At 41.1% G+C, this 13133-nt stretch overlaps 1 protein-coding gene across 17 annotated transcripts in view; it reads left to right on the top strand.

The window, feature by feature from the left end:
* Window positions 1-13133, top strand: part of LOC110500600 (adhesion G protein-coupled receptor L3) — a 490597-nt gene that overhangs the window by 303277 nt on the left and 174187 nt on the right. For all 17 annotated transcript variants that reach the window (XM_090213301.1, XM_021578050.3, XM_090213306.1 and 14 more), the window contains one exon: window positions 8785-8894. In XM_090213301.1, coding sequence (XP_090069427.1) covers window positions 8785-8894 — 110 coding nt within the window. The remainder of the gene's footprint in view (window positions 1-8784; window positions 8895-13133) is intronic.

Raw genomic sequence — 13133 nt, 5'->3', positions numbered from 1 at the left:
ACCTGACAGCGCTTGAGTGGATCTGCAGAGAAGAATGGGAGAAACTCCCCCAATACAGGTGTGCCAAGCTTGTAGCGTCATACCCAAGAAGACTCGATGCTGTAATCGCTGCCAAAGGTTATTGAGCAAAGTGCTGATTAAAGGGTCTGAATGCTTATGTAGATGTGATGTTTAATTTTTTTAATATAATTTAGCAAATATTTCTGAACCTGTTTTTGTTTTATCATTATGGAGTATTGTGTGTAGATTGAGGGGGAAAAAAACTATTAAATCAATTTTAGAATCAGGCTGTAACGTAACAAAATGTGGAAAAAAGTCGAGGGGTCTGAATACTGTTCAAATAATACCCCTTAAAGCGGTGACTTGGCATCATAAACAGCGTGCTGGCCTTGCTGTTTTTCAGAGGTGTACTTTTTCTCTTTTGTTTTTTCTTATTGTATCTTTTCTTTAGTTTATTTTTCTCAAGGGTGTGGATCAGTTTTAATATTGCAGATATATTGTTGTAATTGTATGCAATTGAAAAATGTGAAGTTTTGATTCCGGTGTCGTTTTGCGTGTCAATTCACAAACCATGTGCCATGGAATCGGTACATCGAAAATCTCTTCCCACCTATTTTGCAATCTATATGGCACAGCTGTACATTGTTTGGTCCTGAAATGAAATTGGTATATCTCTATATTTATCACAATTTTCTTTAACCATTTTTGGTCTTTAATGCAGGGCCGACAGACTTTTCCCCCCTTCCACTTGCCTCTTCCATTTTTGTGGTAATGCTGCAATTAGTTGGTTGTAATTTTGGGTAGAGCAGACATTTCCATATGTCTGTGTTAGCTGCATGTGTGACAACTACACCAGTCCTATTTATGATGCCATTTGCAAAAAATATACCTTTTTACATTTAAAAAAATATATATTTTTAATTTTTTTTTAATCAATTAGTATATTTGAGTTTAACCACTATTTGTTGTTTTTTCAGGTGGATTAAGCAACCAACTTTCTAAGGCTTGTTTAAAAAATAACAATATTTTGGAGATTTTGTTTTCAAATAACCGAAAGTGAGCAGTTCTAATCTGAATAAAGGGAAAAAAGCCATTCTTGAACATGGGGTGAGACATTCTTAATAATTTACTAGAGAACCATTTTGGATTTAAGTATAACTTTTGTATGACTGATGCCTAGGAATTCATAGGTGTTCCTTATTAACCCAGCACCTACGGTTTGAAAGATGTGCGTGTGACCACAAACTTTTCAAAGCATACCCCCACAATAAGGATTTTACTAAACACAACACGAGTGATGTTATTCTTAACCTTTCCCTAGAAGGACTCCAACGCACATTGTTCCAGGGTGAAGTTTCCCCAAGGTACAAATCTCAGATCAGCTTCCCCTCCCCCAATTACGTATTTAAATCAATCAACACCATGCGAATCCGTTGGTTCACCCTGCTAGTCCAAAGGGTATGCGTCCGAGCCAAGAGTCTGAAACCCTGATTTATCCTTCTAATTGGTCATTGTGAAGTCGTAGTGCGTAGTGATGTGTTTAATTTTAACTAATTATTTTGTATTTTTTGGGGGGGGTTATTCATCTGGAGTACCATGTGCTGTGAGAAAGCCAGTTCACATGAGACCGAGGGATGTTTTCCAAATGGCACCCTATTCCCTACATAGTGCACTACTTTTGATCAGAACTCTATTGACCCTGGTCTAAAGTAGTGCACTAAATGGGGCTATGGTCAAACATAGTGTTGCAAATAGGGAATGGGGGGGTGCGATTCCGGTTGCAACTTCGTAGAGGTTAAGTTGCATGCTGTGCATTGCATGATATGTGCCACAATGCCTTGTGGGAACTGGAATATTGGTCAAGACAGATGTAAAGGCAGGGATTAAATGTGCAACCCACATCGTGGAGTATTGTATATTTTAATCCACCCCAGAGGAAATGTATTACAAACCATGATGAAAGTTTTGGAAATGACATGGCATTCAGTCAACATGTTTTAATCTAAAATAAACTCTTATGTGGAGGATGGTGTATTGGCTTTGTATAATAGCCCTTCTGTAAAGAGCGCTCTCGTCTTTAAATATTCAGGGGGGTATATTTAAATCTATTAATCATGATAAACAGGAGAAATAACATGATTGCTTCTTCAAGTAAAATGTATTTATGATAATGTACTGTGTGTGTGTGTACATGTATGTTCACAAGTATATGTGTGTGTGTGTGTACGCCTTTGTGTTTGAAGAGCTTACCCGTAATACCTGTCCCAATTGACCTTGCCTTTCTAACTCCAGCTGACATCCAATCCCAACATCTACTCACCCCATCACCTTTGACAATTACAAGAGCCCCCCATTCCTTGATAGTAAACTGAGAGAGAAACCTGCCTGGCGATAAGGAAGGCTTCTATAATTGTCTTCTTTCATTGGCCTGTACCTTATTTATTTGAGTGGCGTTTATAGCCTTTGGAATGTTCTCTTCCTATGAACAAACGACCCTCCAGACATTTCTAACGGAGGCTCTCGCCCCTTAATCCGGGGTGAGTGAGTGACGGAGGGGGGGGTCATGACCCCATAAAGCCTGGATGGGTGCTGAAGCTCCGGACCATATCTCATTAAGGGGCGGGGTTGTAAACGAGTCTTGCCTTCACTCTCTCCCCTTACTGGAGCGATTGATTAGTCCAGGGACAATCAATGTTAATTAAGGTGTGAGGGAACCTTTTAATTGTACTGCATGAATCATTGTGTCAGCTTGCGCCTTGACCTTCTTTGATTTACATTGTGAATGAATGGCTCCTCGTTGAGAAGTAAATACATTATAGATATTGCCAGATTAACCTAGTAGATATCAGAAGATTTTGATATGAGTTTTAGATTTATGCATAGCTTGTCAAGGATGATGAAGAGGATTGACTCTCATGCATAGGGCATATAGTATATTGTGAATGGCTCTTGGTGACAAGTTATTGAATTTTAGATACTGCCAGATGAACCTAGATAGATTGAAGTGGAGATTTGGTAGTCAATACGTTTTAGATGTAGCCAGGTAAGGCGTGTAGATTTGGTAGTCAATACGTTTTAGATGTAGACAGGTAAGGCGTGTAGATTTGGTAGTCAATACATTTTAGATGTAGCCAGGTAAGGCGTGTAGATTTGGTAGTCAATACGTTTTAGATGTAGACAGGTAAGGCGTGTAGATTTGGTAGTCAATATGTTTTAGATGTAGACAGGTAAGACGTGTAGATTTGGTAGTCAATACATTTTAGATGTAGCCAGGTAAGGCATGTAGATTTGGTAGTCAATATGTTTTAGATGTAGACAGGTAAGGCGTGTAGATTTGGTAGTCAATACGTTTTAGATGTAGCCAGGTAAGGCGTGTAGATTTGGTAGTCAATATGTTTTAGATATAGACAGGTAAGACGTGTAGATTTGGTAGCCAATACGTTTTAGATATAGACAGGTAAGACGTGTAGATTTGGTAGTCAATACGTTACACATATAGCCAGTTAATGCTAGTAGATTTTGTTTGATTGTATGTTTTAAGAGATTTTTGCATAGCTTGTCAAGGAATGTTAAGCAGAGGTTCACATGCGTAGGGTATGTGACTTCTAACTCCTCTAGCTGTGGCATTGACCTTTTTGTCTACTGATGTGCACAGATGATTCGATCATATCAATCAATACACTTTAATCAAATGAGTCCCTCCGTAACGCTGGTGCGTTTTGGACTAACCCTTTTTTAAACACTGTTTGAGCTTAGGACTTCTGGATTGTACCATTTGGATTCGTTGGATTTTATCTGTAGATACCATTAGTCTGTGTAATTTACGTGGGCTGAGCTAGAGCGGTGTTTGTGAGACAAGGGCAGATCCCAAAAGGGCCCGGTAACGGGTATTTTTACGAAAACGTCTGTAGAGTCAATGGTTTGAGCACTAAGCTGAGACTCTATGATGCTCACAAGCTACACAAGAGTTGTTAGAACGTAAGGTGTTCTTGTCCATAGAAGATCATAGGAAATCCCAGGACAGCATCTATAATACTATGCTCACATAGTCGCTGTCACAAACTCCACACTGACTAGTTGGATATTCATTTTTCCGGTGAGAAAACAATTTCTGTGCTTACAGCATTTATACACTATATACAAAATGATGTGGACACTCCTTCAAGTTAGTGGATTCAGCTATTTCAGCCACTCCCATTGCTGACAGGTGTATAGAATTGAGTACACAGCCATGCAATCTCCAGAGACAAACAGTGACAGTAGAATTGTTTTAGTGACTTTCAATGCCACCTTTCCAACAAGTCAGTTCATCAAATTTCTGCCCTTGTAAAGCTGTCCCGGTCAACTGCAAGTGCTGTTATTGTGAAGTGGGAAATGTCTAGCAGCAACAATGGCTCAGCTGCGAAGTGGTAGGCCACCCAATCTCACAGAACAGGACCTCCAGGCGCCTCGGTTTCAACACTCACCAAGTTACAAATTGCCTCTAGAAGCAATGTCAGCACAAGAACTGTTCGTCGGGAGCTTCATGGAATTGGTTTCCATGGCTGAGTAGCCGCACACAAGCCTAAGATCAAAATGCGCGATGCCAAGCGTGGGCTGGAATGGTGTAAAGCTTACTGCCATTGGACTCTGGAGAAGTGGAAACACGTTCTCTCGAGTGATGAATCACGCTTAACCATCTGGCAGTCCGAATGACAAATCTGGGTTTGGCGGATGCCAGGAGAACGCTACCTGCCCAAATGCATAGTGCCAACTAAAGTTTGGTGGAGAACTGGGGCTGTTTTTCATGGTTCGGGCTAGTCCCCTTAGTTCCAGGGAAGGGAAATTTTAATGCTACAGTATACATTGACATTCTATGCGATTCTGTGCTTCCAACTTTGTGGCAACAGTTTCGGGAGAGCCTTTCCTGTTTCAGCATGACAATCCCCCCAGTGCACAAAGTGAGGTCCATACAGAAATGGTTTGTAAGATCAGTGTGGATCAACTTCACTGCCCTGCACAGAGCTGTCGTGTCTTTAGCATCATTAAACTGAAGTATTTAGTATTACGCGATTAAATTGATTAATCATGTAACTGTAATTAACTAGGAAGTTGGGGTACCAAGGAAAATATTCAGATTGCAAAGTTATAATTTCCTAATAACTTTTCAGATATTTTATATCTGATCAATTAGTCTTTGAATTAATGAATTATTTACTTTACCTCACGTTAGTCTCATTCCAAACGTAGTCTTCACTCATTCCAAACCCAGTCTTCACTATGAGTCATCCATACATCAATTGTCTTAAATAATTGATTTACTAACTAAGCAATTCACAGAAATGCATAAAAAAACAGATAAGTACAAGGAAATTATAACGGCGTTTCCCTAGTGGGATAAACCGGTATCGCGGCTTGGTGGACAAAAGGGGAAGTGGGGGCCAACTGAGATGAGACACTACAAAGTTGATAATTATAACAATTGAAATGCTGATCCTTTGCACATGAACGCTCACTCATACGGGAACAATTGCAATCAATATATATATTTACGCTCAGTGTGTCGTCGGGATCTTTGTTGAAAAGTTTGTTTCTATTGGAGAGTTTTCGTCCTCTCGCTCTCTCTCGCTCTCTCTCGCTCTCTCTCTCTCGCCTGGTTAGAGTGGATTGTTCAGAGTGACATTCATTCATGTTTTTGTAGAATGGATGTTTCGGCGGTTGTCGTTCTTCGCGTTCAATGATACCGAATTCCTAGCTGCAGACTAATAATTAATATCAAAGACTTGTTCTTATTCTGCCGGTATCGATAGTCTAAGAGTTTAACCACGTGGTATGGTTAAAAGATTCAGCAATGGTCTGCAACCTTTGTCCTCTCGTAATGGAGAATAACATGGTCAAGTGAGAATTTCTCAAAGTTGGGGTTTACTCAGGAGTTGCAGAAAAGGGCCTGTCCCAGGATGCCCGACCCTAACTGTGCTCATGGGCGGTCCTCTGATTTAGTTAAACTCAAAAGGGAATTGGAGTTTCCTTCATTAACCTCTCTGGGATAGAAGGGACAGTCGCATCACACTTGGCCAATTGCCAGGGAAAATGCAGAGCGCCAAATTCAAATAAAATGATATAAAAATCTAACTTTCATTAAATCACACATGTAAGCTACCAAATTAAAGCTACACTTGATGTGAATCCATCCAACATGTCAGATTTCAAACAGGCTTTTTGGGCGAAAGCATAAGATGCTATTATCTGATGATAGCACAACAGTAAACAAAGAGAGAGTAGCATATTTCAACCCTGCAGGCACCACACAAAACGCATAAATAAAATATAAATCATGCCTTACCTTTGACAAGCTTATTTTGTTGGCACTCCAATATGTCCCATAAACATCACAAATGTTTTGTTCGATTAATTCCATCAATATATATACAAAAGGTCAATTTATTTGGCGCGTTTGATCAAGAAAAAAAACGGTTCCAACCTGCGCAACGTCACTACAAAATATCTCAAAAGTTACCTGTAAACTTTGCCAAAACATTTCAAACTACTTTTGTAATACAACTTTAGGTATTTTTAAATGTTAATAATCGATCAAATTGTAGACGGGACAATCTGTGTTCAATACAGGAAGACAACAAACTAACGCTACTTTTCTAGTCATTCGCCTTCTCAAAAAATCCACTTCAAATGACACACATTCAAAATGGCCGTACTTCTTCATCACACAAAGGAATAACCTCAACCAATTTCTAAAGACTGGTGACATCCAGTGGATGAACTACAAACAAGTCCCTTAGAAATCTAGTTTCCCAAAGAAAACTCATTGAATAGACAGTGACCTCAAAGCAAAAAAATCGGAATGCTTTGTCCTCGGGGATTTGCCTGCTACATAAGTTATGTTATACTCACAGACATGATTCAAACAGTTTTAGAAACTTCAGAGTGTTTCCTATGCAAATCTACTAATAATATGCATATTTTATATTCTGGGAATAAGCAGCAGGAAGTTGAATTTGGGCACGCTATTTATCCAAAAGTGAAAATGCTGCCCCCTATCCCGAAGAAGTTTTAAACAGTCCAAAATCACATTACACAATTTTACAAACAGTATCATCCTCACTCATTCATTTTATACAACAATTAGATGTAAACCTCATATCTGAGGCTATTATATAAACAGCGTTATGGTAATGTGGCCGCACCGTCTCCCATGAGCTTCACCAAAATGTAACAAACGGACCAGTTCGTAGCTGTATTCTTCACCGATCTTTTATACCTTCTCCGGAACATAAATGTTGTTCGGACCTCATGTTCTGTGAGGTTGAGGAAATTCCTTTGTTCTCTATGAAAATTCACGCTGTCTCTATACTGTGGCCATGAGGAGATACTCTCTTCGAGGAATTTACGACCTCTCTGACCACAGCAGCCTAGTTGTAGGAGGCAGGGAGAGGGGGATGGGGCTTGCTGTACCCAAAGAGGGCAACTTCATGACAGAGCACTGACCTCAACCCCATCGAACACCTTTGGGATGAATTGGAACGCCGACTGCGAGCCAGGCCTAATCGCCCAACATCAGTGCCCGACCTCACTAATTCTCTTGTGGCTCAATGGAAGCAAGTCCCCGCAGCAATGTTCCAACATCAGTGGAAAGCCTTCCCAGAAGAGTGGAGGCTGTTATAGCAGCAAAGGGGGGACCAACTCCATATTAATGCTCAAGATTTTGGAATGAGATATTCGACGAGCGGTGGACCTTAATGGATGGATCTGTTTATGTCAAATTGTTTGCTGTTCTGCTTGTCGCCCTGGTTGTCCTGAAAAGAAAATGGTAAAACCATTCAATGTGAGGCTAAATATAAGGTCTGGACAAGCAGATAAATGGTCAGATACTGTAAATGAAAAGTCTTATTTTTTTTGCTGGGATCTATGGACTGATGGGGTTAAGCATGTGATGGTAAATTTTGTGCAGTAAGCGGTGTCATTACGCCTGGCGACATCATCGGGTGCATGTGGTGGTTGAGCTTTGATTGATGAATGCCAAAAGTAAAATGGCACACGTAAGACACTGCCAGACAAGTAATTGTGTTGATAATGAAAGCCGAGGTGAAGGCTCTTTCGTGTCTGAGCCGATTTTGCACTCGGCCGACTGTTTCCTGTCCCCATCCGTCATACCCTGATTATCAGTCTGCACACAGTGCAAATTCATATCACGGCAGAGAAATTGACTATGTCCCAAATTGCACCCTATTTCCTACATAGTGCACTACTTTCAACCAGGACCATATGCCTTTGGTCAAAAGTAGTGCACTATAAAGGGCATAGGGTGTCATTTGGATATTGACATTGTTTTAGCCTTATTCTTCTCGTCAAATGGATGATTCTACCATTGACAGCATGGCAAGCAATGTCCACAGAACCCGCAAATGCATCGACCTCTTAATCTGAGCAGCGAAATGAAATGGGAATTAATTCTAGTTCATTAACCACATGCTAAATATTTATAATATTTGCCAATGTAGCAACATCAGCGTTTGATTGGGCACTTCTGGATATTGACTTTATGATTCTATTGTCAGTATTTCTGAATCCACAAACACACACTGTAAGGTTTTACACATGCTGTAAAACCATCATTTGGATCATCCTGGATGGTCAGTCCTCGCATCCATATGTCTGTCTATGAATTTGAGTGTTAACATTTCTCTTGCCCTGTCCCTCAGCTGTTGACCAAAAACGATTGCAGGCTGACTGCTTTGTTGTTTGAATCCCAGGTTGCCCCGTTAACCTGACCTTTCTCTTCCCTTTCAGATGTAATAATCGGACCCAGTGTGCTGTAGTGGCTGGACCAGATGTATTTCCTGACCCTTGCCCCGGAACCTATAAGTACCTAGAAGTCCAGTACGAATGTGTACCCTACAGTACGTATCTCTTCATTCTCTTGTGTTTCTCGAAGCAGTTCATCGCTTTATCCCATATTGCACGCTATTCCCTATATAGTGCACTTATAGGACTTTGGTCAGTAGTGCACTATAGAGAGAATAGTGTACCATTTGGGACAAAACCTGTAACAAAGTACATGATGATTTCTGCATTGTAACTTCCTTCTTCATCACGCTTAATTTTCATGTAACAGCAATGCCACTTCACTCTGTCATATGCTAAAATGTATGATTATGTCATTTAAGTAAATGTGGTCACTTTTTAAGGATGCAACAATAAGAAGGGGTCTGAAGTGAGGTAGCATGGGTGCTGGGAAATGTCAGTATCTGATTCCGGTAACCTCTATTGTGCAGGACTATCGATTGTGCCCTCAATGTAATGTGAAAAATGAAAGTTCAAATTCACTTTAGCGTGTCAAAATGATTACCTTTATTCCAAACCCTGGTCGATTTTTATCTCCGACAATATCTGTGTGAATGTCTGATATATTTTTCTCCTTTATCCAACTCATTTTGTATCTTCATGTATGAATAACACATTGTCAATGATAATCCAGCACATGCCATATTGGGCTTATAAGAAATACATGTTATTAGATTGCTGATGGGCAGTGTATTGATTGCTACGGGGATCTGGTATACAAGTGAGGCATTGGATTCAAGCGAGATTAAGATCGAATGTAGTATTATACTTCAAAGGGCTATCATCCATACATAACATGTCAATGTTGATGTCATTCTTATTCCACCTGTTCTTCCTTTAACAGTGCTTTTAGACAGCTGACAAGACAGACTACTCTGTCAGAAGAGGTCATTTTTAATGATGGAACCACATAAATAGCCCTATATGACGTTGAAAGATAACCAGATGTTTTGCAATTGGTCAATTGATTTGCTCACACACATAAAATGAAAATATTGCATCGGTCATCAACTGATCCTTTTCTGAGTATTCAGCCTCGGTTCTAAGCATTGAGAAGGGAGCTAACGGAACTGTCGGAGCTTTTACCAACTGTGTCCAAGTTAGTCCTTTAGCCTCAAAGGAAGTTTAGCTTTATTCGAAATGCAGTCAGGTTTTTAGCTGCCGTGTTCAATTCAATTCCAACAGAACTCAATTGTATTAGCTTAGCTTCTAGCTAGGCCATTTGTTTCACAAACACACTTCGTATATGGGATGAGAGACCTAGGCCTGAACCTTTTAAAACCTTCAAAACCGCATGCCTTTCAGCCACAGTGGCATCATAGCATGACCGAAGCACCCCAAAGGTATCCATGGGTGAACTGGAAATGGAAAAGGTTTGAAGTGTGAATGGAATACCCAGCGTGTAGACCGGGTTAAACAGACAAACAGGAAGAGAGGATGTGGTCACTGGAAGTGCACGGCCATTATCATACGACCTCCCACATTGTTTCGCTGACCTCGAAAGGAGAATGTTTTTTGCTGTGAAAGCCTGTGGTACCGAAATGTGTCAAAAGCTAACCACATGGGATTTAGAAGCTATTGTAATTTGGAATGAACTGGATGTGTCAGTTAAAGACAATTATATTTGCTGCCATCCGGCTTTGTGCCTTTGGAGAATGGATAGTATCATGCTGCGTTTCAAATGAAACAAATGCCACATATCAGATGTTATTTCATTTTGCGGTGCTTTTATCTACGTTTTCTATATACAAAAATCTGAGGTGATTATGCAATGAAAAGGCAGCCTGTCAGAAACTATATATTGGATTTTAAAAAAAGCTCTAATTTCCACAGTGGTGGTTCTTATCGTAAGATTATCCACCATACAGTGCTTGGATATATTTGAGCCACAACCCATTTGTTCAGTGGTAGCATTGGACTCAACAGTCCACATCAAATAATGGATCTTCTTCCCTGGTGGTGAATTCAGACACATCCTACAGTAAGCATCCCTCTCTTTTCTTAGAATCAGTGTTTTGTTTTGTATTAAACACTGTTGATTACAACCACCTCCCCAGCATCACAATTGCAACTCCATTTCAGAATCCATCAATACATTCCTATAACAGCTCCAGTACTGCAATACTGATGTGAGCACTTCTCAAGACACTGAGAAGACATAGAGGGCTAATAACTAGGATGGCCAAAAGCACTGACTTGTTTGTGATTTTACGAATCGCCAGTTAAATGAGTAACATGTTAGGAAAAATAGTGCATTTGAGATGAGGCAATTATGGGCAGATAGATGGTATAAGGAGGAATGTGTGGTAAACCAGCCCCCCACACCCAACCCTACTCCAGAACCATACCCCTGCACCCTTCTCCAGAACCATACCCCCTCACCCAACCCCATCTCCAGCCTATCACCAGACAGACTGACTGAGAGACTAATAAGAGGACCAGCCACCCATGGTGTGAATTCTCCTCCAGCCGAAAAATCTCCACAGTATATCCCACTGACAAGTTCTCTCTCTTGTTCTCTCGCTCTTGTTCTTTCTCTCTCGTGTTCTTTCGCACCCTCTCTGCCTATATCTCTCTCTCTTCCTGTGGAAGATGTTTTCATCAGTATTCCGGTGCTGAAAGCAGGCACTGTCAGAATAAGTTACAGCTCCTCTCTCCATCTTCCATGAGCAGAGGAGAAGGGCTCCATCAGACCCACACCTGCAATAGTAGTGAATGAGACGCTGCAGAGAGCTTCACTCTGACCCCATATGATATCGTTTTGATTAATTGGCGATTTCAATTCACACCATGAATTGTAATGGCGGTTATTTTGGGAGCTAGCCACACCTGTGTTTGCCTGTGATTTGGAGAGATGCAGACCAATAGTCGGAATAATCATTTGAGATAAGAGCTTCCTTTTTCTAGTCGGTCCAAGGCGACAAGACGGTGCTGAGTCGAAGGCAATCATGCTGGCGCAGAGCCCATGTGTGTCATGATGATAGAGTCATTTGGAGAAACCAACTCTACTTCTATACTGCTTCTCGTCGGTAAACAACTACTTTCTGATATTGCCACGTTGCCAATGATATAAGCCGTCTTTATGTTCGCGTCAGCATGAACTTGTGTTTCCTCCAACGCGAGAACACTCACTTACCTCCCTTGTGCTTCCCTTGTTTAGACGTGCTCTGCCATGCAGTTTGTGGATTACTACGGCTACCCTTTTGGAATGAGTATAACCTTGACTCTCAGGCCCTGTTTGAATACTCTTAAAAACGCCTCGCTCCTTCAACCCTTCCTTGAAATAATCACTGATATAACGTGCATGGGTTGATCAGTGCAAGCGTGTCACCGCATCGCTTTCACCAATCATACATTGTGTCAAATCAGTGGTTTGCTCAAGGGCGGAGGAAGGAAGGATACACTTTAAGACTATTCAAACCGGGCCCTTGATTCAAATTCTCTCATGTCTCCAGAAAGATTCAGAAAGACTCCGCTCCCGTCAGTCCCGTCCCTCGCTTATCAAAATGTTTGTTCTTTAACGAGCAGGTCCCAGCCCAATCTTTTAGAGGTCAACTCTGTTTCCCAGTAGCCCTCTGACCCCACTCTTTCATAACTTTTAATGAATCCATATAGTCATAACACCTCAGAGTGCTCCTTAGTTCCCCGCAGGGTCATGAAAGAAAACACATCCCCCTGTTGAAAAGGCGGCAGTTTCCCTTGTGGAATGTTTGGCCGATCACCAAACTCCCTTTGGAGGGAAAAAGAGGGGGTTGCAACCTGGCATCGGCCTTTCCCAACTCCCTACCTCCTCTATGACTAATTAGATGGCGAATGTACTGACCTTGATTTCTGCTGATAAATCCCGATACGAGGTAAAACCAGAGCTTTCCTGTTCTTGCACGCTAATAAATACATTGTAAAAAAAAAAGTTTAAAAAAAGCCACAATGCACAGCGGGATCCCGCCAGCTCCGAAAACGGCTTGTGTGCACGAGCTAAGCCAAGATGTATAATCATGTAATCAAGACCTTTTTGAGTTGGCTGAAATGAGGTAGTCAGTCCTCAGCTATACATCGTGGCGCACAGCCACATACTTTTGCCCGACAATAAGCCGTTTTTATTTATTTATTTCTGCCCCTAATTATTTCCGCATGGACGAGCAATCAATCCTTAATAAGCAGAAACCGGTTCGGCGGCCTAACCGAATCAAGCAACTGATTATTTTTGGCACAACACTCAGCACCTGCCTGGTGCTGAGACGGCAGATAGAAATGTGAAATCAATGCGGCGCGTGGGTGTCGTTTACAATGCCGCC

The sequence above is a fragment of the Oncorhynchus mykiss genome, chromosome 21, assembly GCF_057628025.1.
Source record: "Oncorhynchus mykiss isolate SJ-2025 chromosome 21, ASM5762802v1, whole genome shotgun sequence".
NCBI classification, from domain to species: Eukaryota; Metazoa; Chordata; class Actinopteri; order Salmoniformes; family Salmonidae; genus Oncorhynchus; species Oncorhynchus mykiss.
The sequence above is the reverse complement of the archived record's forward strand: the minus strand, read 5'-3'. Positions and strand labels throughout refer to the sequence as shown.